Source organism: Danio rerio, chromosome 2 (assembly GCF_052040795.2).
Source record: "Danio rerio strain M-AB ecotype USA chromosome 2, GRCz13ab, whole genome shotgun sequence".
Classification (NCBI taxonomy): Eukaryota; Metazoa; Chordata; class Actinopteri; order Cypriniformes; family Danionidae; genus Danio; species Danio rerio.
In genome coordinates, this window is record NC_141022.1 from 60,833,037 (window position 1) to 60,857,124 (window position 24,088).

At 43.3% G+C, this 24,088-nt stretch overlaps 3 protein-coding genes across 3 annotated transcripts in view; 2 read left to right on the forward strand and 1 right to left on the reverse strand.

Moving 5' to 3' along the window:
* btbd2b (BTB domain containing 2b) overlaps window positions 1-24,088 on the reverse strand; it is a 1,074,195-nt gene that overhangs the window by 709,481 nt on the left and 340,626 nt on the right. The gene's annotated exons all lie outside the window — the stretch shown is intronic.
* ftr36 (finTRIM family, member 36) lies at window positions 201-12,995 on the forward strand. The gene is given in 7 exon segments (XM_087241714.1): window positions 201-863; window positions 2,979-3,074; window positions 3,553-3,786; window positions 3,872-3,944; window positions 3,947-4,024; window positions 4,120-4,179; window positions 11,028-12,995. Coding segments are annotated over 7 exon segments (1,662 nt in total). The 5' UTR covers window positions 201-275; the 3' UTR covers window positions 11,561-12,995.
* The window catches only part of LOC147846578 (E3 ubiquitin/ISG15 ligase TRIM25-like), a 35,599-nt gene continuing 11,711 nt past the window's right edge, over window positions 201-24,088 (forward strand). Inside the window, exon 1 of the mRNA XM_087241713.1 lies at window positions 201-270. The gene's annotated coding sequence lies outside the window, so the exon portion shown is untranslated. The remainder of the gene's footprint in view (window positions 271-24,088) is intronic.

A 24,088-nucleotide genomic window follows, 5' to 3' on the forward strand; every position in this document is an offset into this window, starting at 1 on the left:
AGTTTAATTAATTAATTTAAATGTCAGAAAATGATCACCTAAAATTCATAAGAGCATTACAAGACATTTTAAAAAATAAATACGCTACTTATTTTTGGACTGTTGTGGGTTTATTTCTGCATTAGACTGTCCTCTAGTGGCGGAGTTTATTATGACGCACACAGGAAGTGTCAGAGCTGAGAGGAATCGAAAGTAAACTCAAAAACCGAAAGTAATAGTCGGTGTTGGGTGTGTTGTGTCGGTGTCTCTCTCTGTCTGTGAGTGTGAGCAGTAAAATGGCAGAATCCAGTCTTTCTCTGGCTCATCATTTCAGCTGTTCGGTGTGTCTGGATCTCCTGAAGGATCCAGTCTCCATTCCCTGTGGACACAGTTACTGTATGAGCTGCATCACAGACTGCTGGAATCAGGAGGATCAGAAGAGAGTCTACAGCTGCCCTCAGTGCAGACAGACCTTCAGCCCCAGACCCGCTTTAGCTAAAAACACCATGCTGGCTGAAGTGCTGGAGAAACTGCGGAAGAGCAAACTACAAGCTGCTGGTCCTGCTCAGAGTCCCGCTGCATCTGGAGATGTGGAGTGTGACGTCTGTACTGGAGCCAAAAACAGAGCCGTCAAGTCCTGTCTGGTGTGTCTGAACTCTTACTGTCACACTCATTTCCAGCGCCATCAAGAACTGAATCCAGGAAATCAACACAAAGTGATTGAAGCCACTCATAAACTGCAGGAGATGATCTGTCAACAACACAAGAAACTCCTGGAGATCTTCTGCCGCACTGATCATTGCTGTATATGTTATCTGTGTATGGTGGATGAACACAAACACCATGACACTGTTTCAGCTGCAGCAGAGAGGACTGAACAAGAGGTAAGAACACACTTGAGCCCAATAATCAGTGTTGGGCAAGCTACTTGACAAATGTAGTGAGCTAAGCTATTAGCTACTCTACTTAAAATGTAGCTTAACACTAAAGCTACACCCTGGGAAATGTAGCAAGCTAAGCTAAAAGCTACATGGCAAAAGTAGCGTAGCTACATCTAAGCTATTTTTGCTATTTTTATTTTTAAATCAAAGCAACTTAAATCCATGTCAACCATATCTTAGTGATTAATAAAACTGTCAATGAACCATTTGAGGCAGAATAGTTCAGTTCAATTATTTACTGTAAATAGTATGCTGTACTAAAAAGAAACAATTATAGTATATAGCAGCACAAACTAAAGCAGTTGTTACACTTTTAAAATACTATAGTAATTTATAGAAAAGAGAAATATTTTGACATAAGCATTATGCATATATATATATATATATTTACAACTCTTCATTAATAAATTACACTACATAATGCAGTAATTTATAGAAGTACTTACTATAAATTACTAAAGTATTTTTGAGCACAGTATCAGAAATTAAGTTATTGCATCTTAACATGTACTTCTTGAGGTATGGTCATGAAAAAATCCTACTTCAGTTCAGAAATAACTCTCCCTCCGTCATCTTTCTATCAAGCAAGTTTCTTGTGTTAGCCTAATTTGGTTGGCGACGTCACCGACCAGAGGTGGCAGTAACGCACCAAAAAGTTTGTTGTCGACCACCGTAAACAGAAAGAAGAAGAAATCATCAGATAAGCTATTTGATTTAGAAAGTAGCGACGCTACTGCCCAACACTGCCAATAATTAATAATAATAAATAATAAATGTTCCTTTAAATACTTCTGGCTGTCAGTCTCATTTCCTGAATGGCCACAGAATTGTTCTGTTGACTTCAATTGCATAACGCTCCTAATCCAGGTAAACCAGTCTGAAAGCCACAGTTATGTGAATAAAACTAAACCAGTCGAACTGAGTTATGCAGTCAATCATATATATGTGTGTGTGTGTGTGTGTGTGTGTGTGTGTGTGTGTGTGTGTGTGTGTGTGTGTGTGTGTGTGTGATTATCCTCTCGAGTTCTGTCAGGTTGGATGGTAAACATTGGTATTCAGCCATTTTTTAGATTTTTCCAGAGATGATCAATTGGGTTTAGGTCAGGGCTCTGTCTGGACCATCACAGAGTTGTTGTGAAGCCACTCCTTCATTATTTTAGCTGTGTTCTTATGGTCATTGTCTTTTTGGAAGGTAAACCTTCTGCCCAGTTTGAGGTCCTGAGCGCTCTGGAGAAGGTTTTAGTCCAGAATATCTGAATATCAGAACTGCCATTGACTTAACACTGGACCAGAATTTGTGATGTGTTCTGCTCATTTTACTGAGTCTAACCATCTGCATATAAAACTGACCTTTTAGCTTTCTTTAGCTTTAGCATAGACATAGACATCCGTTGTGAAGGAATGATATGAATACCAGTGGATCAGCATTGAAGACACCTGAGAGTTGCTGTTTGGACTCAGATGATCAAAAACTCTTTCAACATCACCCTGGAGAGCCATTCATTTACACCAGCCTACCAATCCAGACCTGAAGCACTTCTTTAAATCTGAATGACATACAGACACAGAGCTTGCTATGCCAAATCACTCCCTAACAACAAAACAGTCTACCCTAGCAACCATTTAAAAAGCTCAATATCTCTAGCTCAGAACATCTTATAGACACACAGGACTCGACTACCTTCACTCATTCTAGCAAACAGTGTTTTATTCATGCTAGCAATGAGGAGATACTAGAAATTACACTTGGCTAAAATGTAATTACTGCTCACTTAAACTACTTTAAATAGATTTATTTATACTTTTAAAATGGTTTATATGAGATCTTTCAGATTTCTATCAAGCTACAAGAGATGTTTAGCTCCACACAATTCCTTAAAGCACCATTAATGACAGAATTGATGCATAAATTACAATAAACTACACTCAGACTCTTTACATAGAGATAATTAACAGCGACACATTAACTATCTTATATTTCTCTGTTGGTAGTTTGATTGCATCATTCATTATTTGTCTAATTATATATAATAATCCACTTTGCTTTAAACCCTGCAGAGTCGGCTGAGGGAAACCCAGAGCAGATTCCAGCAGAGACTCCAGGAGAGACAGAAGGAGCTGGAGGAGCTGAGAGAGGCTGTGGAGTCTCACAAGGTGAGTTTGAGCAGAAGAACAGCAGCTGAAGAGGCCTTTCACACTCCAATGCTTCTGTGTGTGTGTGTGTGTGTGTGTGTGTGTGTGTGTGTGTGTGTGTGTGTGTGTGTGTGTGTGTGTGTGTGTGTGTGTGTGTACGTGTTTTTGTGACATATCAGGACACAAATCTGTATAATGACATGGGTATGACACAGGTATTACAAAAAGGTGGTGAAATATGAGGACATTGGTGACGTCTTCATTTCTCAAAATGCTTATAAATCCTACAGGATGAGTTTAATCAGAGAGTAAAGCTGCACACAGTCTCCTGTGATGGTTGGGTTTAGGGGTGGGGTGGGGTGAGGGCAATATAATATACGGTTTGGACAGTATAAAATGAATGGAAACCTATGTAATGTCCCCACTTTTCACAAAAACAAACATGTGTGTGTGTGTGTGTGTGTGTGTGTGTGTGTGTGTGTGTGTGTGTGTCTGACAGCGCTCTGCACAGGCCGCAGTGGACCACACCGAGAGGATCTTCACTCAGCTCATCTGCTGGATTGAGAGAAGCCGCTCGGAGCTCACGCAGATGATCAGAGATGGAGAAAAGACTGCAGTGAGTGGAGCTGAAGAACGACTGGAGCGACTGGAGCAGGAGATCAATGATCTGAGGAGGAGAAACGCTGAGCTGGAGCAGCTTTCACACACAGAAGATCACATCCATTTCCTCCAGGTGACACACAGGACAGTGGAAGAGCATGTGGAGCAGAGATTGTGTTTGTGTGTCTTCAGCTGCTGTTTCTGTTGTGTCTGTGTAGAGTTTGCAGTCTCTCTCTGTCCCTCCTGGATCTACAGACTCATCCAGCTTTATTAGCAGCTCGCTTTTGATCAACTTGCTGAATCTGTGTCTCGTCTGAGAGACAAACTGCAGCAGTTCTGCACTGAGGAGATGAAGAGCATATCTAGCAGAGGTCAGATTTATATTTCCTGACATGTTTCAGATGATTTTAAATGTATTTGTATTGTTTAACAATGTTTACTGTAAATCATCTGTTTGTCTCCACAGTGAGCAGCATTAGCAGGATTCCCGCTCCTGAACCACAGACCCGTGAGCAGTTCCTCCAGTGTAAGTGACTCTGATCATACTGAACATTAAAGATTATAGTTATATATTGTGTTGGATTCCTTCATATGAGGCAGAGAGTCTCTGATGGCTGTAATGTGTTTTATTCTGGAACCAGCAGAAACAGTGAAAACTAGAAGTAAACACACAAATCAGCACAAAGCAGATTGATAATGAACTCTGACACCTTTACAGTTCATGATCAGGCGTTTGTGTACAGTGAACAGTAGATGAGCTGTGTAAAGTCACAGATAAACAATAATTGGCTCAGTTAACAGTTTCAAAACAAAACTTACACACCTCACTCCGCTCACCAAGGCCTGCTACAGTAGCTTTAACACGTGTAGTGATGTTCACCTGGCTAAACAGCACACACACACACACACACGTGTAAACAGGAGACAGTAAAACACACACGCTTATAATGCTCATCATCACGATTGCAGGACTTGCATTAACCAGCATATGTCACTGGAATATATCACTGAGCTCCTGAGACGAGAGCGTTCTGATGAGTGAGATGTTGTGTGAGGTTTCGGGGTTTTGCTCAAAGCCATTAACCTGAATGAGCTGACTGAGAATGAAACACCTATAATGAGCTCTTGTGGCCGTTTCCATATATTCTTATCATATATCATCAATCAGACTGAACTGTGCTGAACTGCTCAAATCAACCCTGATCTACATTAAACACACTGAACTCTACAGAATCAGCAGCTCTAGATATAATCACACAGCTAGTTTATCTTACTGGGTTAGTTAAAGTCTCATTTATTCAACTCTGTGTAGAAACCTTCCTAAGACACCTTTAGATTTGTTTGCAGGAGGAAAATGACACCTGAAACTCTTCATCACTTGCTGTCTTCAGTCTCTAAACGTCTTTAAGTGTTGTGAAAAGGAACGGCAACATTACAGACTGATAAATGCTTTACTGATACAACTTTATTTAAATGTGTTGCAGGAACAGAAATTGGTGATTAATAATAAAAGTCTTGAGGAACACATTAAATCAGGATTATTTTATCATCTGCAGTGAAATACAAGTCAAAGAACATTTAGAAATCTCCACTTTCCTGATTCGCCTTTTCTATACTGTCCCAGTGTGTTCTGGTTTGGGGTTGAACATGTACGGAAACATTCATAGTTCCTATTCGGTTGGGGAACTTCAGTGCTATAAGTGGATTTGATCTTGGAAAATACACGTATGGGAGGACTCGGTTCAGAAGCCGCTTGTCTGAAAGAGTATTGAACGGGCCAATGAATCAATGAATTGGCAGCGTAAGCTTGCACAGGTGTGCTTCATTGCCAATTATCCCAGCATATAAGCACACCTGGAGCGAGCAAACGGCATCCTTTTCCCTTCAGAAACTTTCTGATCGAGTCGATGAGGGTTCCTCCTGCTGTGATCCAGCGATTTCGAGCGAACGAGAGCATTCTCCCGGTCCAGAGTGTGTACACGCAGCGGCAGACGGTCGAGCTGGGTTTCTCCCTTGCCTGGCGTTCTTTGGGTCCGGTCCTCCAGAGCGGTGCGTATAAAGTTGCAACTTCACAAAGAAAGCAACACAGTCGTGCAGCACGTCCTTTTCAGGACGGCGCTCCGACTGTGCATTTCTGGATGCGGTGGTTTACTGTCCTCGGATGATGGGCACGGGCACTGCGTTGCATGCCTGGGGGGTCCAGCATGTTAATGCGCTGCTCGCGGGCAGTTCATGTCATCATTGCGATGCCATGACTGTTGCGTAGTAAAGATCACGGCTAGCCTTTGCAAAAGGGCAAACCACCCCAGTTGTCCCCTGCTCTGCAGCGGGCACTCGGGCAGATCTGAGGGTTCAGCGAGAGATAATCCGTCGCCCATGGGCCCGCGGACCTCCCGCTCCTCCAAGCGCAACATCCAAGATTCAGGCGGGGGAAGCGATCCGTCTAACAGATGGTAGCCTTTACGCTCGATGACACCGGAGACCAGACGTCCACCGCGGCATCAGAGGGTGGGCTTTCATTGTCCGATGATGATCCAGACCCGCTCGCCCCCTCCGGGCAGGTGAGCGCTGTCAAAACGCATCCTGAAACGGACATGTTAGCCATGCTTTCCCGGGCTGCTTACGACTAGAGGGGCGTCCCCTTCTTCCCGGAGGTGCACAGTAGGCTCACACGGTCTTGAAGGGCACTTTTTTCTGCTTGTGCTGCGTGTCCCTCCACCCTCACCACTCTTGACGGTGGAACGGCCAGGGGGTATGTGGCGATTCCTCAGGTTGAGTGCACGATGGCGGTCAATCCGCGCGGTGCCTCTTCTTGGCGGGGTCCGCCTCGTCTCCCATCCAAAGCCTGTAAGCACCACTCCTGGCTGATATGCGCGAAGTCGACAAAGTCCGCTTTCTTGACTTCCCCATATCCCAAGCTGGCATGTTTGGCGACAACGTCTGAGAATTCACCCAGGAAATCGAGGCGGTGAGAGAGCAGTCTGATGGGTGATGTCTTATCTGTGGGTCCGTAAGACCGCTCCGCCCGCCATGTTATCCATATCTGCATCTCGCCGAAGGCGCCCGCCTACGAGAGCTGCACAGCCCCCGCACACGCCTCTGGCAGCCCCCTCTGCCCAGAATGCCGCTAAGTCCGGCAACGGACCGCGAAGCGTCCCTGGGACAGGCCATCTGGAGAAGAGGGAACTTGCACTTTCCTCGCTGGAGGGCGGGGCCCCATTTCCAACAGCACTTTTCACTGCCATGAAAACATCAAGAGATCAGTCTGGGACGCTATGTTTTCTAGCTTGCAGGTTCGGTGCGTTTCGCCAGTGGCTCACGAGCGCTGGGAGGACGGTCTCCTTTCTCCCACCCCTCGAGCCTTCCCTCCGGAGCTCGGGTGCGGAGTGAGAGCAAATCTCTTACCTCCAGCTCTTCCGTGGGAACCGCGTACTTCCCGGATCAGCACACCCACTCCGTGCTGCCCCACTGCTGGTACGTCAGCGATTGTAGCGATGAGTCCATTAGCGAGAGCTCTGCCTGCCTGGTTAGCGATGGGCCAGCCCTTGGCGGTGGCTCATACGCACAATCAGACTCGGCTATGCGATTCAGTTCGCGTGTGTATTCACCAGGGTCATCCCCTTGTCTGCCCCTGTCTTGCGAGAGGAGATTGCTGTCCTCCTGGCGAAGGATGCAATCGAGCCGCTCCCTCCAGCCGAGATGGAGAGCGGATTTTACAGCCCACACTTCATCGTGCCCAAAAGAGCGGTGGGTCATGGCCAATCCTAGATCTGCGCGTTTTGAACTGCTGTCTGCACAAGCTGCCGTTCAGAATGCTCATGCAGAAGCGCATCCTCCGGTGCGTTCGTCCTCTGGGTTGGTCTGCAGCATTAGACCTGATGGACGCGTATTTCCATGTCTCCACTCTTCCTCGCCACCGTCAGTTTCTGCGGTTTGCGTTTGAAGGTCGAGCTTGGCAATACAAAGTCCACCCCTTCGGGCTGTCTCTATCTCCGCGGGTCCTCACCAAGCCCGCGGAGGGTGCCTTAGCGCCCCTTCGGTTCGCGGGCATCCGCATACTCAATTTTCTTGACGACTGACTGATTTTTGCCCACTCTCGGAGCAATTGATTATGCACAGAGACAAAGTGCTCTGGCACTTCCACCTGTTGGGGTTTCAGGTCAACCGAGAAAAGAGCAAACTCGCAACCGTGCAGAGGATCTCTTCTCTCGGGCTGAAGCTGGACTCGGTCACCATGGCAGCGCGCCTCTCCGGAGAGCGCGCTCAGCTGATGCTGTACTGTCTGAGAGAGTTCGACATTAAAATAGTGGTCCCACTGAAACTATTTCAGAGGCTCCTGGGGCATATGGCATCCGCAGCCACTTCACGCCGCTCGAATTACTCTATATGAGACCACTTAAGCTCTGGCTTCACGATCGAGTCCCCAGACGCGCATGGCAAGCGCGCGCACACCGAGTCTCTGTTACTGCGCTGTGTCGCCGCGCCCTTAGCCCCTGGAGCGACCCCTTGTTCCTACAGGCCTGAGTGCTTCTAGAACAGGCGTCCAGTCTTGTTGTCGTTTCAACAGACGCTTCCAACACGGACTGGGGGGCTGTGCGTTGCGGGCATGCGGCTGCAGACTTGTGGAAAGGTACACAGTTGTATTGGCATATCGCCTGGAGCTGTTGGCAGTGTTCCTCGCTCTCCACCATTTTTTTCCGGTGCTAGGGCGGCAACACGTGCTGATCAGGACGGACAGTACGGCGGCGTATATCAATCGTATGGAGGGTATGCTCTCTCGCCGCATGTCTCAGCTCGCCCGCCGACTGCTCCTCTGGAGTCATCCGCGGCTGAAATCGCTGCACGCCATTCACATTCAGGAAAGCTCAACCGTGCAGCCGATGCGCTCTCACGGCAGCCTTACGTCCTGGAGAATGGAGACTCCACCCCGAGTCTGTTCAGCTGATATGGGCGCGATTCGGGGAAGCCCAGATCAATCTGTTGCTTCCCCGAGATCGCTCATTGCTAGTTGTTCTTTTCCCTGACCAAGTGCTCTCAGCACGGATGCACTGGCTCACAGCTGGCCTCGGGGCATGCGCAAATTCGCGTTTCCCCCAGTGAGCTTGCTCGCGCAGTTACTGTGCAAGGTCAGGGAGGACGAGGAACAGGTTGCTGGTTGCGCCCCTCTGGCTCAACCGGACCTGGATGTCAGAGCTCTCCCTCCTCGCGATAGCCCTCCCCTGGCAGTTCCCTTCGAGAGAGCACCTACTCTCTCAGGGACAGGGCACCATCTGGCACCCTCGCCGATCTTTGGAGGTCCTTAGATGCGAGGAAGGTAACCTCCGATTGCGGTGGCCAATACCGTCACTCGGGCTAGAGCCCCCTGCCCGAGCGCACCTATGCCCTGAAGTGGAGTCTTTTCACTGGATTGTGCGTCTCTCGCAGAGAAGACACCCGTAATTTGCCAGATCAGCGTTGTGCTTTCTTTACCCCGAGAGAAGCTGGAGAGCAGGCTGTTGCCCTCCACACTCAAGGATACGTGGCTGCCATCTCCGCTCTCATGACGCGGTGGCTGGCGGCACCGTGGGAATGCATAGCCTCATCATTCGGTTCCTCAGGGGTGCTAGGCGAATTAATCCACCCGCCCCCTCTCATGCCCTCTTAGGATCTCGCCCTCGTTACACGAGCCGCGTCAGATACCTTCGATCCTCGACTCAGTATCTTTCTGTCCCTGAAGACAGCTCTGCTGGTCGCGTTGATATTGATTAGAGGGTCGGGGACCCGGAGGCATTTTTTCGGTCAGTGACTCGTGCCTGTAATTGGGCTGGCTTTCTCTCACGTCCTGAGACCCCGCCCGCCATATGTGCCCAAGGTTCCTACCACTCCGTTTTAATACCAGGTAGTGAGCCTGCAAGCGCTGCCCCCAGAGGAGGCAAACCCAGCCCTAGCTTTATTGTCCAGTTCGCGCCTTGCGTATTATCCGGACTGCACTCAGAGTTTAGCAGCTCTTCGTCTGTTATGACGGTCGGCAGCAGGGAAGTGCCGTATCGAAATTAAGTTTTCCCACTGGATTGTGGATGCCATTCTCTCGCTTATCAGAGCCGAGGTGAGCCGCGTCCCCCGAGAGTGCGTGTGCACTCCACTCGGAGCATCGCATCCTCTTAGGCACGAGCACGCGACGCCTCTCTAACAGACATCTGTAGAGCTGCGGGCTGGGCGACACCCAACACATTTGCAAAGTTTTACAATCTGCGAGTGGAGCCGGTTTCCTCAACGGTATTAGGTAACCCTTTGGTGATTGAGGAAACAATTCAGTAGGGTGTTGAAACACGCTTGCTGCGCCATTCTCCCTAACACGGAGATACGTGCGCCTTTTTATCTATCAGTAAAGTTCCCCGTCAGGTGAGCCCTGCAGATTCCTCCGTGGCCCCCAGCACTGACTCAGCGGAGGAGTCACTTGCTGGCCCACTATGTTGTTGGTCTGCCCGCTGGTCAGCCCGCGTCTTGGGTATAGGTGCCTGCTATGCGTGATCCCCACTAGTTGATCCCATATGCTTATTCCACCACGGTTAAGTCCCCCCCCCGGGTGGACCCGTTTCTTCCCTCTCCGCTAACCATTTTTTTTCTATGTGTACTCCCCCTTCTTAGGGCTAGTCCATATGTAAATTCTGCCATCTATTCCGCTTGGGTAGCGGATGGCCTCCGCAGCGTCCTCCCTATCGGGATTGCACGCTTCCAAACATACTGTCGTATATTTCTAGAATTATCTAGACGCTCACGACTTCCCAAAAAATATATCTAAATCCGTAAAACTTCTGTTGAAGTGGGATAAGTTAGGGCAAGGAACACGTTGGAGGATCGCGCCTCCAATGATGTGGGTGCGTCACGCTTGCTTGACTATCCCCTCATCGGGGGCGTTGGTAAGGTGCAGTCATTATGGCGTTTTCCATAGTTCTCCCATACGTGGATTTTCCAAGATCAAATCCACTTATAGCACTGAAGTTCCCCAACCGAAGGGGAACGTTTGAGGTTACAGAAGTAACCCTTCGTTCCCCGAGGAGGGGAACGGAAGTGCTATACTCCGTCGCCATAATGACTGTCCCTTAGCTGTTAGAAAGTCTTTTCAGCTTAAAAGGATGGCGTTTGCTCGCTCCAGGTGTGCTTATATGCTGGGATAATTGGCAATGAAGCACACCTGGCCCATTCAATACTCTTTCAGACAAGCGGCTTCTGAACCGAATCCTCCCATACGAGGATTTTTCAAGATCAAATCCACTTATAGCACTTCTGTTCCCCTCCTCGGGGAACGAAGGGTTACTTCTGTAACCTCAAATGTTGTTGTTTCTTGTCACTCAGAAATTCATTGATATTTTTCCTGATTTTTATCTTCATCAGATTCTCAACAGTTCACTTTGGATCCAAACACAGCGAATAACAGGCTGATTCTGTCTGAAGGAAACACAGCGGTGGATTGTAAAGGTTCAGTCCAGCCGTATCCTGATCATCCAGACAGATTTGATGGTTGGTTTCAGGTGTTGTGTAAAGAGAGTGTGTGTAGACGCTCTTACTGGGAGCTGGAGTGGAGCGGTAATGGTGTAGAAATAGCAGTGTCATATAAGAGCATCAGCAGGAAGGGTTCGATACTTGAGTGTCGATTTGGACTCAATGATCAGTCCTGGAGTTTGTTCTGCTCTGTTCACAGTTTCTCATTCTGGCATAATAATAAACAGACCCAACTCCCTAAACCCTCCGTCAGCTCCTCTAGAATAGGAGTGTATGTGGATCACAGTGCAGGAACTCTGTCCTTCTACAGCGTCTCTGACACAACAATGAGCCTCATACACACACTCCACACCACATTCACACACGCACTCTATCCTGGATTATGTTTGTATTCAAGAGTTAAGCTCTGTGATCTGACAGTGTAGATTTCAAGATGTCTGAAACAGTCATAACTGCATTCTAGTTTATAATGGCCTGTTTCCTGCTGGGCAGTTGATAGGGGGTTCTGGATTGGTTGCTAGGCTATTGCAAAGGTGTTTGCTAGGTGGTTGCTAAGCGGTTGCTAAGGTGTTCTAGGTCATTGCTAAGGTGTTGCTAGGTGGTTGCTAAGGTGTTCTAGGTCGATGCTAAGGTGTTGCTAGGTGGTTGCTAAGGTGTTCTAGGTCGATGCTAAGGTGTTGCTTGGTGGTTGCTAGGGTGTTCTAACTGGTTGCTTGATGGTTTATATGGTGTTGCTAGGTGGTTATTAAGGCATTGCTCGGTGGTTGCTAAGGTGTTGCTAGGTGGTTCCTAAGGTGTTGATAGGCGGTTGCTAAGGTGTTCTGGGTCATTGCTAAGATGGTTGCTAGGGTGTTTTGAGTGATTGCTTGGCAGTTGCTAAGTCATTACTAGGCGGTTGCTAAGGTGTTGCTAAGGCATTGCTAGATGGTTGCTAAGATGTTGCTAGGTGGTTCCTAAGATGTTTAAGTAGTTGCTAGAATTAGCATAATATTTAGCATGTTGCTAGTATAAACTAGCATTGCGAGCATGAATTTAGTATGAATTAGCATGTTGCTAGTATGTCTATAGTATGAATTAGAATTCAGGCTGGGTCAGTTGGCGTTTCTGTGTGGAGTTTGCATGTTCTCCCTGCCTTCGCGTGGGTTTCCTCCGGGTGCTCCGGTTTCCCCCACAGTTCAAAGATATGCAGTACAGGTGAATTGGGTAGGCTAAATTGTCTATAGTGTACAATTGTGTGTGTGAATGTTTGTGGATGTTTCGCAGAGATGGGTTGCAGCTGGAAGGGCATCCGCTGCGTAAAAACGTGCTGGATAAGTTGGCGGTTCATTCCTCTGTGGCGACCCCAGATTAATAAAGGGACTAAGCCGACAAGAAAATGAATGAATAAACAGCGTCATTTCAGTTTTCAGAGTTTCAGTTCAGTTTAATTCAGTTCAGTGAGGTTTAATATGGAACAGTTGCTAGGGGGCCATGAATGGTTGCTAGGGTGTAGCAAATAAATTAAAAGATCATCAGTGATTGACAGATTGGTAGTCTGAGTTAAATGAGCCCAACATTAAGGGCCCTATCATACACCCGGCGCAAGGTGCGACGCAATAGTTGTTTGCTAGTTTCAGCTCGGCGCAAGAGTCGTTTTGTGCCACAGTGTTTAAATAGCAAATGCATTTGCGCTCATATGTGCGCCCATAGGCGTTCTGCTCTAAAAAAGCAGGCGTGTTTTAGCGCGTTGCTATTTTGAGAAACTGTAATAGTCTGTTCTTTAGACCAGAACAAAGTCGGTCTATTGTCTGGCGCAGAGTGCACCTCGCTTACACACTGCTTAATACACACAAGATGTAGAGCAATACACAAATATCTTTACAAATGAAAAAATTAAATATTAAGGATATATACAGGATATAAATATAAAGGACTAAAATATTACAAAACATATTATTTTCTAGCCTACATGAATATAAAAACCACTGCCTTCATGTCTTCTTCATCTCGGGAGGCTTTTTCAGTTCATTCATAACAATTTGCTTTTATATAATGTTATTATTATTAGCAGTGTTATTTATTATATCCATTTTTATATTTGTTTTATTAAAAACAAGCTTAGATTTGCCCACCTGTCAGGTTTTAGACCATATGGGGCACAGCAGGTGTATTTGATTATAACTCACTTCATTATTATTGTTCATTTATTCCTTTGCTGGAAATTAGAACTGAATTTAGAAATAGTTGAACTCAACCCTTTTAGACCATGTGCCACGGCGCAAAGCGGATTTTTCCGTCCTTAAATTAGCAAAAGTGGATTCTTACACGGCCAGGCCCGGCGCCAGGATATCAGAACTGAGGGGGCATTTTAAATCCATAGGGGGGCACTAGACCTGGCGGCTGATTTTGGTCTCTCTTGTTCCTTTCATTTAGGCTATTCATTCACATTTATTATTACTTTACTTTGTTGCTGACCTAAGGCAGTAATATACGTTTTAATAGTAATAATAATATGCACAGTTTCGCTATTACTGATTTTATTAATGACGGTAATGCAACAATACCGCTTATTAATGCAGACGGATCATGGCTTTAGTGCCAAACGAGTGCTTTAAATCATATGTTATTCTTCTTATTTAATTCCGTTTTATTTCAAATAACAGGCATATGAATGTTTAGGTAAAGACGTCAAATTATGCCCACACATGCATGCTGACCGATCAGACTATTCATTTAGCCGGTAAATAAATATAGTGAAATCAGCCGAGTCATCACGCTTCACTTATATATCCAACCAACATCAGTGTTAGGGAAAAGCTAAATGTTACAATCTAATGTCATTCAAAACAATTACCTAGTTACATTTTAAGGCATTGGTGTAGCCAGAAAAAATACCTAAAAAAGATAAATTCACCGTTATTACCGTAAAAATTAGTTTGGCACGCATAACACGCAACTCAGGCTATAACTTTTTTCATCATTTTAAAATGTAAAAATAAAGATTTATCTAGGCTATTATAAGTGTGTTTTTTCATGATATTGTCTGTTTTTTTTTATTTTTAAACCATCATAAACCATTAGGTATAGGCCCACCCGTCATTTTATTTATTTATTAAGCTTATTTTATTAACTTGTTTTCAGGTTATTTTCATTTTAGGGCCATGAGCTACAAGTCAAAACAAACTCGATATGCTGACTGTATTTTAGCTCTTAAAACAGGTTTACAAAATATTTTATGTTGTTTAATTTTGCATGAGCAAATAGCAGTATAGCCTAAATTACATATTTTTAAAAGATTATCATTCAGCCTACCTGCAGCGCACGTGAGAGGTTTCTCGGTTGATCCGCAGCAAATCCACTTAATATTCCATTTATAACACTGCAAACTTGACTTCACAGGCCGATCATCTTTAAACGCATTTTAAAGGCATTTATTATGTGTTATACCTTGACTGCTGCGGCATAATGGGATTTCTCTACACAACTGTAAAAGTGCGCTTTTTAGCAATGTCAAAATGAAAGCAAACATTCAAAGGGTTCTGCGTTTTGTCAATTTTAGCTTAATTGTAATCATATTAATAACAATATTAATTAATAAATTAAATATTATTTATAGTGTAGCCTACTGTAGGAAAACACTGCCTACTGTTTTTATTAAAACATTTTATTAGGCTACATCTTCCCGAATAATGTGAAAATGACTGGTAGTTGCATCTCTTCTAAAATTAATTTAACAGCAAATTTCTTCTGCGTTTCTTCCTTTTAGAGCTCAAGAGAGTTGTTTAAAGAATTAGTTGACCAAAACATGTAATGAATTAAGCTGCTCGTATCATGTCACCCACTTTTCTCCCTTGTGAGTTGAGTGCACCTCCATCGCCGCATGCACGTTTTATTTACGGGCGCACCTGACCTGACGCGGGGACCGGATCTCTGGACTATAGGACTAGCTTTAATCTCACCATTTTCATAATTTAATTGCTATGGCATATATTTTAAAATATTTAAATGTGTGTTCTTAAGGTTTGAACGACAGAAGTGTTTGTAATTAATGACAGAAAGAATTTTCAGTTTGAGTGAACAATCCTTTATGAAAACTGGGGGGGGCACAAATTCTTTCTGAGGGGGCAATGCCCCCCTTTGCCCCCCCGTAGCGCCGTGCCTGGACACGCCTGAATCCGTCTGCGCCCTGCGCTTTGCACATGGACCTTCAAAATAGAGCCCTAAATCTGTATGACAGTCTGGTGCGAAGTGGTGAGGTCACTAAGTTTGGTCCAATGTTAAGTCAATGGGACTTTCCAGAATTTTCCAGGTCAGTTTTCAGTCAACCGAAAGTCGAATCAGTTGGAAAAGATAAAGCAACCAGAGTCAGAGCAGTTTGGTGGTTGTAGTATGAATGTTTTAGGAGAACATGCATATAGAAATTTGTCTCAGAAGAAGAAGATGGAGAAATAATAAGTTTATGTCGTTTAACAGTCTGTTGCTTCCTCAAGCCGCCATAAACATCTCCAGCTCTCCTTCATTACAGTGCAGCGATTACAGTGTCATTCCCTCTCTGGCCACATGAGGGCGCGCGAGTGTCGCTGTATGAACTCATCAGATTCTACCAATGAACTCAATAATGATTCACTCAGATATAGAGATAATAATTAATGAGAACTATTTACACAAAACACTGATCTTGTCCTAACATGACGCTGTAATCTGCACCCTTTAAACATTTTTATTTTTATTTTCCCATTATTAAACAGCAGTTTTAGCAATCAGAATAAAATAATAAATAATTGACAGAATGGCAGGAAGTCTTAGAAATCTCCAGCTCTCCTTCATTAATGTTGACGTCTCTCACTCAAATATGACACAGGGAAAGAGTCCGCTATGGGCTTATAGGAAACCTAGCACACACACATATCATGAACATCTCGACATGCAAAAGTGTTTCTCTATATATTTTCATCCAAGTCGTTCACAACACTGATCATCTACAGAGTTTGTGATGTAGTCAAATGTTTACGAACACAAGCGCAGCCGTTTAGAGCTCATTTCTGGTTAATAATGTCAGAATTTACCGGTATTTTGAAATGGATGTGTGAATGGTCCATTCTGGAAAAATTCCGTAACGTCCTCGCCTGTGTGAACAGCGCTGTTTTGAATTTACAGATAAAGTTGTTCCGGAAATTTTCAACTGCATTTCAACCACTTAGAACACCCTAGCAACCACCTAGCAATGCCTTAGCAATCACTTAAGAACCACTCAGAACACCCTAGCAACCACCTAATAACGACCTAGAACACCTTAGCAATTGCCTAGCAACACCTAAGCTACGCCATAACAACCGCCTAGCGACACTTTAGCAACTGCCTAGCAACCACTAAGCAACATCTATCTTGGCGACGCATTAGCAACCCCTCAGAGCACCCTAGCAACTACCTAGAACACCTTAGCAATCACCTAGCATTGCCTTAACAACCGCCTAGCAACCAATCAGAATAGACTTGCAACACCTTAGCGACCACCTAGAAACACCTGTGACCACCTAGAAACACCTTAGCAACCATTTAGCAATGCCTTAGCAACTGCTTAGAAACTACACGGAACACCCTAGCAACACCTTAGCAACCGCCCCGCAATGACCAAAAACACCTTAGCAACCGCCTAGCAATACCTTAGTAATAACCTAACAACGCCTTAGCAACCGCCTAGCAATGACCTACAAAGTACCGCTCCTTCCTATATCTGTGACTTTGTCTCTCAGTATACACCTCCTCACTCCCTGTGGTCTGCTGATACTCTCACCCTTCAACAGACACCCTGTATTACGGCGTTTCTACATTCTTCATTATTCTGTTCATATTTTAGAACTTTTTTATGTTTTGTATTTTATTGCATGTTTGATTTCTCTGTTGTTGTAGCGCTCTGGGTCTTAGAAAAGCGCAGTATAATAAAATGTATTATTATTATTATTAATCATGCTTTTATCAGCAGCAGAATAGATTACTGTAACGGCCTCCTCACTGGCCTTCCCATAAACACAGTCAGACAGTTGCAGCTCATCCAGAACACTGCGGGCAGGATTCTGACCAGAAGCAGGAAATCAGAGCACATCACACCTGTCCTCAGGTCTCTACACTGGCTCCCAGTTACATTCAGAAGAGATTTAAAGTATCATTACTGGTCTATAAATCACTAAATGGCCTAGCAGCTCAATACATGACAGATATGCTGACTGAGAACAGATCACTCAGATCTTTAAGGTCATATAAACTAGAAACTCCAAGAGTTCAGTCAGAGCAGGGTGAATCTGCCTTCAGCTACTAACAGCGCCCCCTGCTGCTGGAATCAGCTTCCAGAAATGATCAGATGTGCTCCAACATTAGGAACATTCACATCAAGACTGAACACATCTGTTTAGCTGTGCCTTTACTGAATGAGCACTGTGCTGCGTCCAGCAGACCACACTATTATGCCTTTTCTTCTTTATTATTCCTTTATAAATTCTTTTATAACCTTTTTTAACACATTTATATCTGTTTTTATGTTTTATTATTTGTTTTTATTTTCTTATACTTGTGTCTTTTATTCTTGTTTATGTAAAGCACTTTGAATTGCCACTGTGTATGAAATGTGCTATATTAATAAACTTTCCTCGCCTGAGTATTTGTGTATAAATGCAGATTGTGATGGTTTTGTTTAATAAAGATCTGTTAAATGTCTTTTCTGAGTGTTTCAATGTGTTTTTATGATTAATAAGCAGCTGTTGCGTCTCTTTCCTTTATTTTCTTTATCTCAGGCTGTTGAGGATTGAAGATTCTGAATTGTTTGATTATTTTGATAATTACTTTTGCTTTTTATGTCATAAATATGAACCCAACATCAAATCTACAGTAGTTTGTCTGTTTAAGTCAGATTGCAGAACAGTTTTTTGACAGAGCCTGATCGAGTCTATTGTACCTTTGTATTTTGTTTGCATATCTTCAGTAAACCCTTTTTAAAAGAAGATTCGGTTTTACTCGCGCTTTTTTAATTCTGGTTGTTGGATTAGCTGCAAAATGTGGTGCATAAGGATGTGCATGAAAGATGTGCCACTACAATCATTTTATTGATCATTAGTGAAGGATTTGATTATTATTATCCATCATTTGATTGTGTTTTTATATTTTACTGTTATTATTTTCTTATTATTATTGCTTCATTATTATTTCATTTCTCCATGTTGTTATAATCTTATGACTGTGTGGGCTGATGTTTTCATGAGTAAGAGATTAGAGAATGTCTCCATTTCGAGGTCTGTATTGTCTCTGGATGTTGTGATGATTGTTTTGATGGTCTGTTTGTTGATTAGGTTACACTGCATCTACATGCCAATTAACTCTCATTAGATTATAAGTGGGGTTAGAGTAAGTTGACATGTACTGGCAAAGTTTCTTATAGTCAGTTAAATGTCTGTTGAATCAGCAGATATGAAGCAGACAGTCTACTAATACTCAAATGGACCATCAGATTAAAGTGTGACCTGTTGTGCAGCAGTAATGGTCCACTGCTGTTGCTTGTGCTATAACACGGATGAAATCGGAGAATTGAATCATACACATCTAAGATTATTCAGTAACTCTGCTCTTTCTTTATCATCATGGCTTCGTCTCCTGCTTCTGCTCCTCTGGTTTTCTCAGTTATTTCCTATATTGACAGGAGACTGTTATTGGGTTGAATGCTGGTTAACAGGTTTGGGTGTTGGGCGGCTCCGCTGGCTTGTTGTCTGGATGCCCAGAGAAACACATTTTCTGACAGGATCTGGCGTCCGGGGCGAGATCTTATTCATCTGGTGTGAAGAGTGTTATCCAACACTGGGTTAATTAGGTTAATGAGCCAAGTCATTGTATAATAGTGGTGTGTTCTGTAGACAATGGAAAAAAACAAGGGAGTAATAATATTGACCTTAATATTGTTTTTAAATGTGTAAAACTGCTTTTATTCCAGTTAAACTAAATTAAATTAGATTTTATCCAAAATAAAAAAAATATTAAAGGAATTACTGTGTAGATTTCTGTGTTCCATTAAACATTACTTGGGAAATATCTTTCAAAATAATATATAATAATTCATGTTAATTATATATATATATATATATATATATATATATATATATATATATATATATATATATATATATATATATATATATATATATGTATATACATACATAATAATAATAATATTAAAGTTGATGATTAAAGTTTTTACAATTGCCCATTATCCTTAGTTCATTAGAAAGAAACAAAAGAAAATTGACTTTCATATAAATAACCTTTATTAATTCCCCACACAAGAGAAACCAAACAATCAGCACAGAAAAGACCATTTTGGTAGCAGGTGAGCCCAATAACCACAATTCTTTATATCAGGAGCAAATGTGCAACACTGTCAGGACATTTGGGGGTCCTGCCCCACTCTTAGATCATGTGCAAATCTGCAATACATCAAGAGACTCCAAATTCATTATAGTGACTCAAAACAGTGACATAAGCCAACTCCTGAAACAGCCAGAAAACACACTGTTATTACTCTACCATCAATATCTCAGCATTAAACATTTAAAATATTGATCACAAAGCTTTTAATCATCAAAGACAACAGCTCACAGTATCCACACAGCAGTGCTGTAACACATAAACAGCATGTGTGTCTGAATCCCTGATCATACCTGCACACAGCTACAACATCTGCTACTCAGCGATGGCACCTTCAGGTATCCTCAACTGCTCATCATATATTAATACACATGATTATGTGCATCACAGCGCTAAATACAATATATAACATGATTATTCAAACTTAACTTTCCCTAAAAGAGCATTGACACTGCACAACTTTCATTATTTGCTCCATTTTGTGTGCTCGGCGTGACCGCCACACTCCCTCCTCACAACCGCCACTCCAATAGAGACAGCTCATGACTGGGAATTACCATATTCTGTCTATCCTGCACCATTACCGTGAGTAGGTTTACAGCATTTACATAACAATAATATTAAGAAGACATATTTACAGAATATTTGTGTTTTGATTTGTCACATGATGTTGTAGTGCACCCTTTAAACTAAATTTTACATATTTTTTAAAAAGAACTTTTTAGGAATCATATTTTAAAAAATGAATTCAAAATAATAATAAAAAATTACAGAATGGGTTTATTATGCCATAAACATCTCCAGCTCTCATTCATTAAAGAGCCCATATTATGGGTTTCTAAAAATTCCCCTCCATGTAGTGTGTAACACAGCTCTAAGTGAAGTGAAGTATCCAGCTAAGGCTTAAATCTGTTAGTGTACAGTGTTTAAAACGGTTGATTCATCTATAAAAGAGTCGACTCGTAGTGCTTCAAACGAGTCGCCTTGATACCGACTCATTAGGTGTTTCGCCATGACGTACGAACGAAACCAAGTTATTCACGTGCACGCTAGAGATGCGCGGATGGGCTATTATTTCATCCGCAACCGCATGACGAAATTCATCATCCGTCCGCCATCCATCCGCACTAACATTTTTGACCAATTTTTAAAACCGCACCCGCCCGCCATCTGCTGACTGAGCTCTTTATTTGAATGGCTTATTCCTTTTTTATTAAATGAATGTTTCTTTATTAATCATTATATAATAGAGAATGACTTTAATGTAGACATGCAGTTAATCCAAACGTGCAAGTCATTAATTGACGATGCTTACGATGCTTTGAGCGAAGTTACGCTAAAGATACGAGGACGTGTCTTTTCACTTGATTCGATTCCTCGGTCCTTCAGTCTTTTCCTTGCGTCCTTCCCTCGTAAAGATATCCCGGTGGGGTGGAAACACGAGGAAAGAAAGCAAGGTAAGGTAACGAGGATGCACAAATAAGAAATGAGAAGCACCCGAGCTCTCAGAATATCAGCAGTGAACTCCGTCTCCAATCGGCGCACAGGGACAAAAATAAATAAATAGCCTAAATTAAACGCACTGTACTGTACAACTTTTTTTTTTATTGTAGCCTAATAGAAAACGCATTGACACATCATTTCAACATGCTGCTATTTAGCCTACTAATAAATGCCTATATTTCACTTTATTTTTTAGTAAATAGATAGAATAATAAGTCATTTACATTATAGCCTAATAATGTTTACATTTGTAGTTGTCCATAGCAACCCCAAAAACGTACCTGCTTGCCTTGCACATCTAATTAATGGGCACAGTTTTTCGACTATTTTTTATTTTTGGCTGTGGATGTTATTGAGCTTGTAGAAATCGGAAACAACACAGTTCTGCGACACAGATGAACCTATATTGATATCTCTATCAGACAATACCTATTTTATATGCCAAAAGAAACAACAGGGAGTAAAAAAAAATATTAACATAAATATCTTAATGTAGGCATAGGCTATAGTCGCATGCTTTGACAAACAGTTGAAAATGTTTTAATAAAAACGTCATATCGTGCCTAAGCCTTGTAGGCTCAGTCACCCCCACAATTAGAAATTAAATTAGAAAAATAGATATGCCATCCCTCTTTGAGCGAACATAGTCTGACCAGGCTAAAGTGCATGTATGACAAGTGCCCCAATAACCCATAGACTTAGGATCATCCCCATTCCCCTCAAACTTGAAGCATAACGAAATACTACGCCATTAAAGTTGCGACAAAGAAATTCTGGCAAAATAACCTTAGCCTCGGAACGTAAAAGCGAGGCCAACATGTCTAGAATAAAATAGGCTAAACCAATATGAACGTAAAATTATCAGCTGACCGAACTCAAAAGTTTATATTGAACACATGTGTAGCCTAAATAACATAGGCTAATTGGTTTAATATGCCTGACCTTAGGTCTAGTTCGATTTTTTTCTTGGCACAATGCAGGAATAAAATAGCATCTACAGTGTCAGGATTCAGACGGGAGCGCCTGCATAGCCACTATAATGCGCCCTGCTGCACTGAAGGAGCGCTCGCTCGCAGCACTTGTTGCTGAAATACATAGAATTCTCTTGGAAAGGTGCTGCAGTTGTGGGAATGCCTGCCTTATTTCTCCCAAAAGGAAAGTAGATTTTGCTCTGAATATCCGTCTATACGGAAGTTTGTAGAGGAATACTTCTGTACACTTCATCCAGAATTAGTGTATCCAATTCCTCCTCCCATTCTGTGAAGTCAGTCATAGGCTTTTTCGTTGGTGCGCCAGCTATGTATATAAAAACAGTACAACCGCCCGCCACCCGCCCAAATTTAATTAAAATATTATTTTTTCGTAACGTCATCCGCCCGATCCGCGGTTTATCCGCGGAGTCCGCGGCTATAACCGCCAACCGCGCATCTCTAGTGCACGCGCAAACCCGGGAGATTTCAAACATGAGGCCCCGCCCTCTGACGCAGAAACCCAGACACACACACACACCCACAAACACACGCACACCCACAAACACACGCACACAAACATGCCGGTCGATTGAAGTCACACTGCAGATGGACAGTATATTGAGTCTCTACCCAAAGATGAAACCTCAGCATTATAACCAAGCAGTTGGAAACTTCTGGAAGCTACATGCTACAAAGAATACTTCATCTGAGTTTGTTAAAGGAAGGATCAGTAAAGAGTAACTGATGGACGTCAGGATGGGTTTCTTCCATTTCTCAAGTGTAAGTACGTGCGGTTAAAGTTGTTGCCTCGTTGACTCTAGCTTGCAAATGTATTTAGTTGTGATTTGTTACTTGTAACCGCGTGTACTGTATCAGGTTAACTGGATATTTTATCTTATCGCGTGCAAAGTCACGTTAAAAACGCGACGCGTGCTGTTTGTTTATGGAGCTCCGTGCTAGAGTTCTGCTCCCGCGATTTATTCGGAAATTTATTCCCGCGCCGCAGAAATCTGGCGTGGGGACAGCCGCGGGAATAAATTTCCGAATAAATCGCGGGAGCGGTCGGTAACGGGTTTAATTTGGGACAGGAGCGGGCAGTCTAGCAACATCACGGATATTGCTATGCGAATTAGAAAGAGAGAGTCTGCTTGGTGCTTGTGTGTGTGTTAGTGCGCACGCGCGCGTATGAGAGAGCGAGAGAGAGAGAGAGAGAGCGAACGAACGAACGAACGAGCTTTGTGCTGTGTGTGTGTATTTATACAGACAGCTAGGCTGTCTGGACTGTATACTGGGTGATTTTTGGTTGTGTTCTCCGCTCTAGCGGGACCGGGCGCGGCGGGCAGAAAACGGAGCGGTTTCTCAGGCTAAAACCTGGCGGGTGCGGGCGGAAGCGGGAGCGTTGTCATCCGGAGGTGTGTGTGTGTGTTTTTGTGTGTGTGTGGTATGGCGACTGTCTCCTTCGTTCGGTTATCCGTGGCACTATCCACTCGCCATAGTGTGGCAGCTAAAATCCACGCCTACACTATCGAGCGTGTATGAACTGTGATTACTTTTTAAATTGCTGATTAGCTATTGGCCATTTCCCTCTCTGACTGAAGGCAGTCGACCAATCGCGACAGACTGTCATCGGTCCAATCAGCGCAGATTAGCTCCGCGCTAAGGAGGGGTTTGGGAACAAATGAATCACTGGACGATTCATACAGGAGTCGCTGGGATAATTAGGTAAAAATAAATGCAGATTATAAGACCATGAAAGTGTTTTTTGACCTTGCATGCATATTAGACTGTTGTTGGAGACCCTTACAACCAGGATTTGACCCTATTTCATGTATAATATGGGCTCTTTAACAGCCCAGTGTTTGTAATTCCCTCTCTGGCCACATGAGGGCGCGCGAGTGTCGCTGTATGAACTCATGATCAGATTCTACCAATGAACTCAATAATGATTCACTCAGATATAGAGATAATAATTAATGAGAACTATTTACACAAAACACTGAACTTGTCCTAACATGACGCTGTAATCTGCACCCTTTAGGCATGTTTTTTATATATATTTTCCAATTATTAAACAGCAGTTTTAGTTTTAAAATG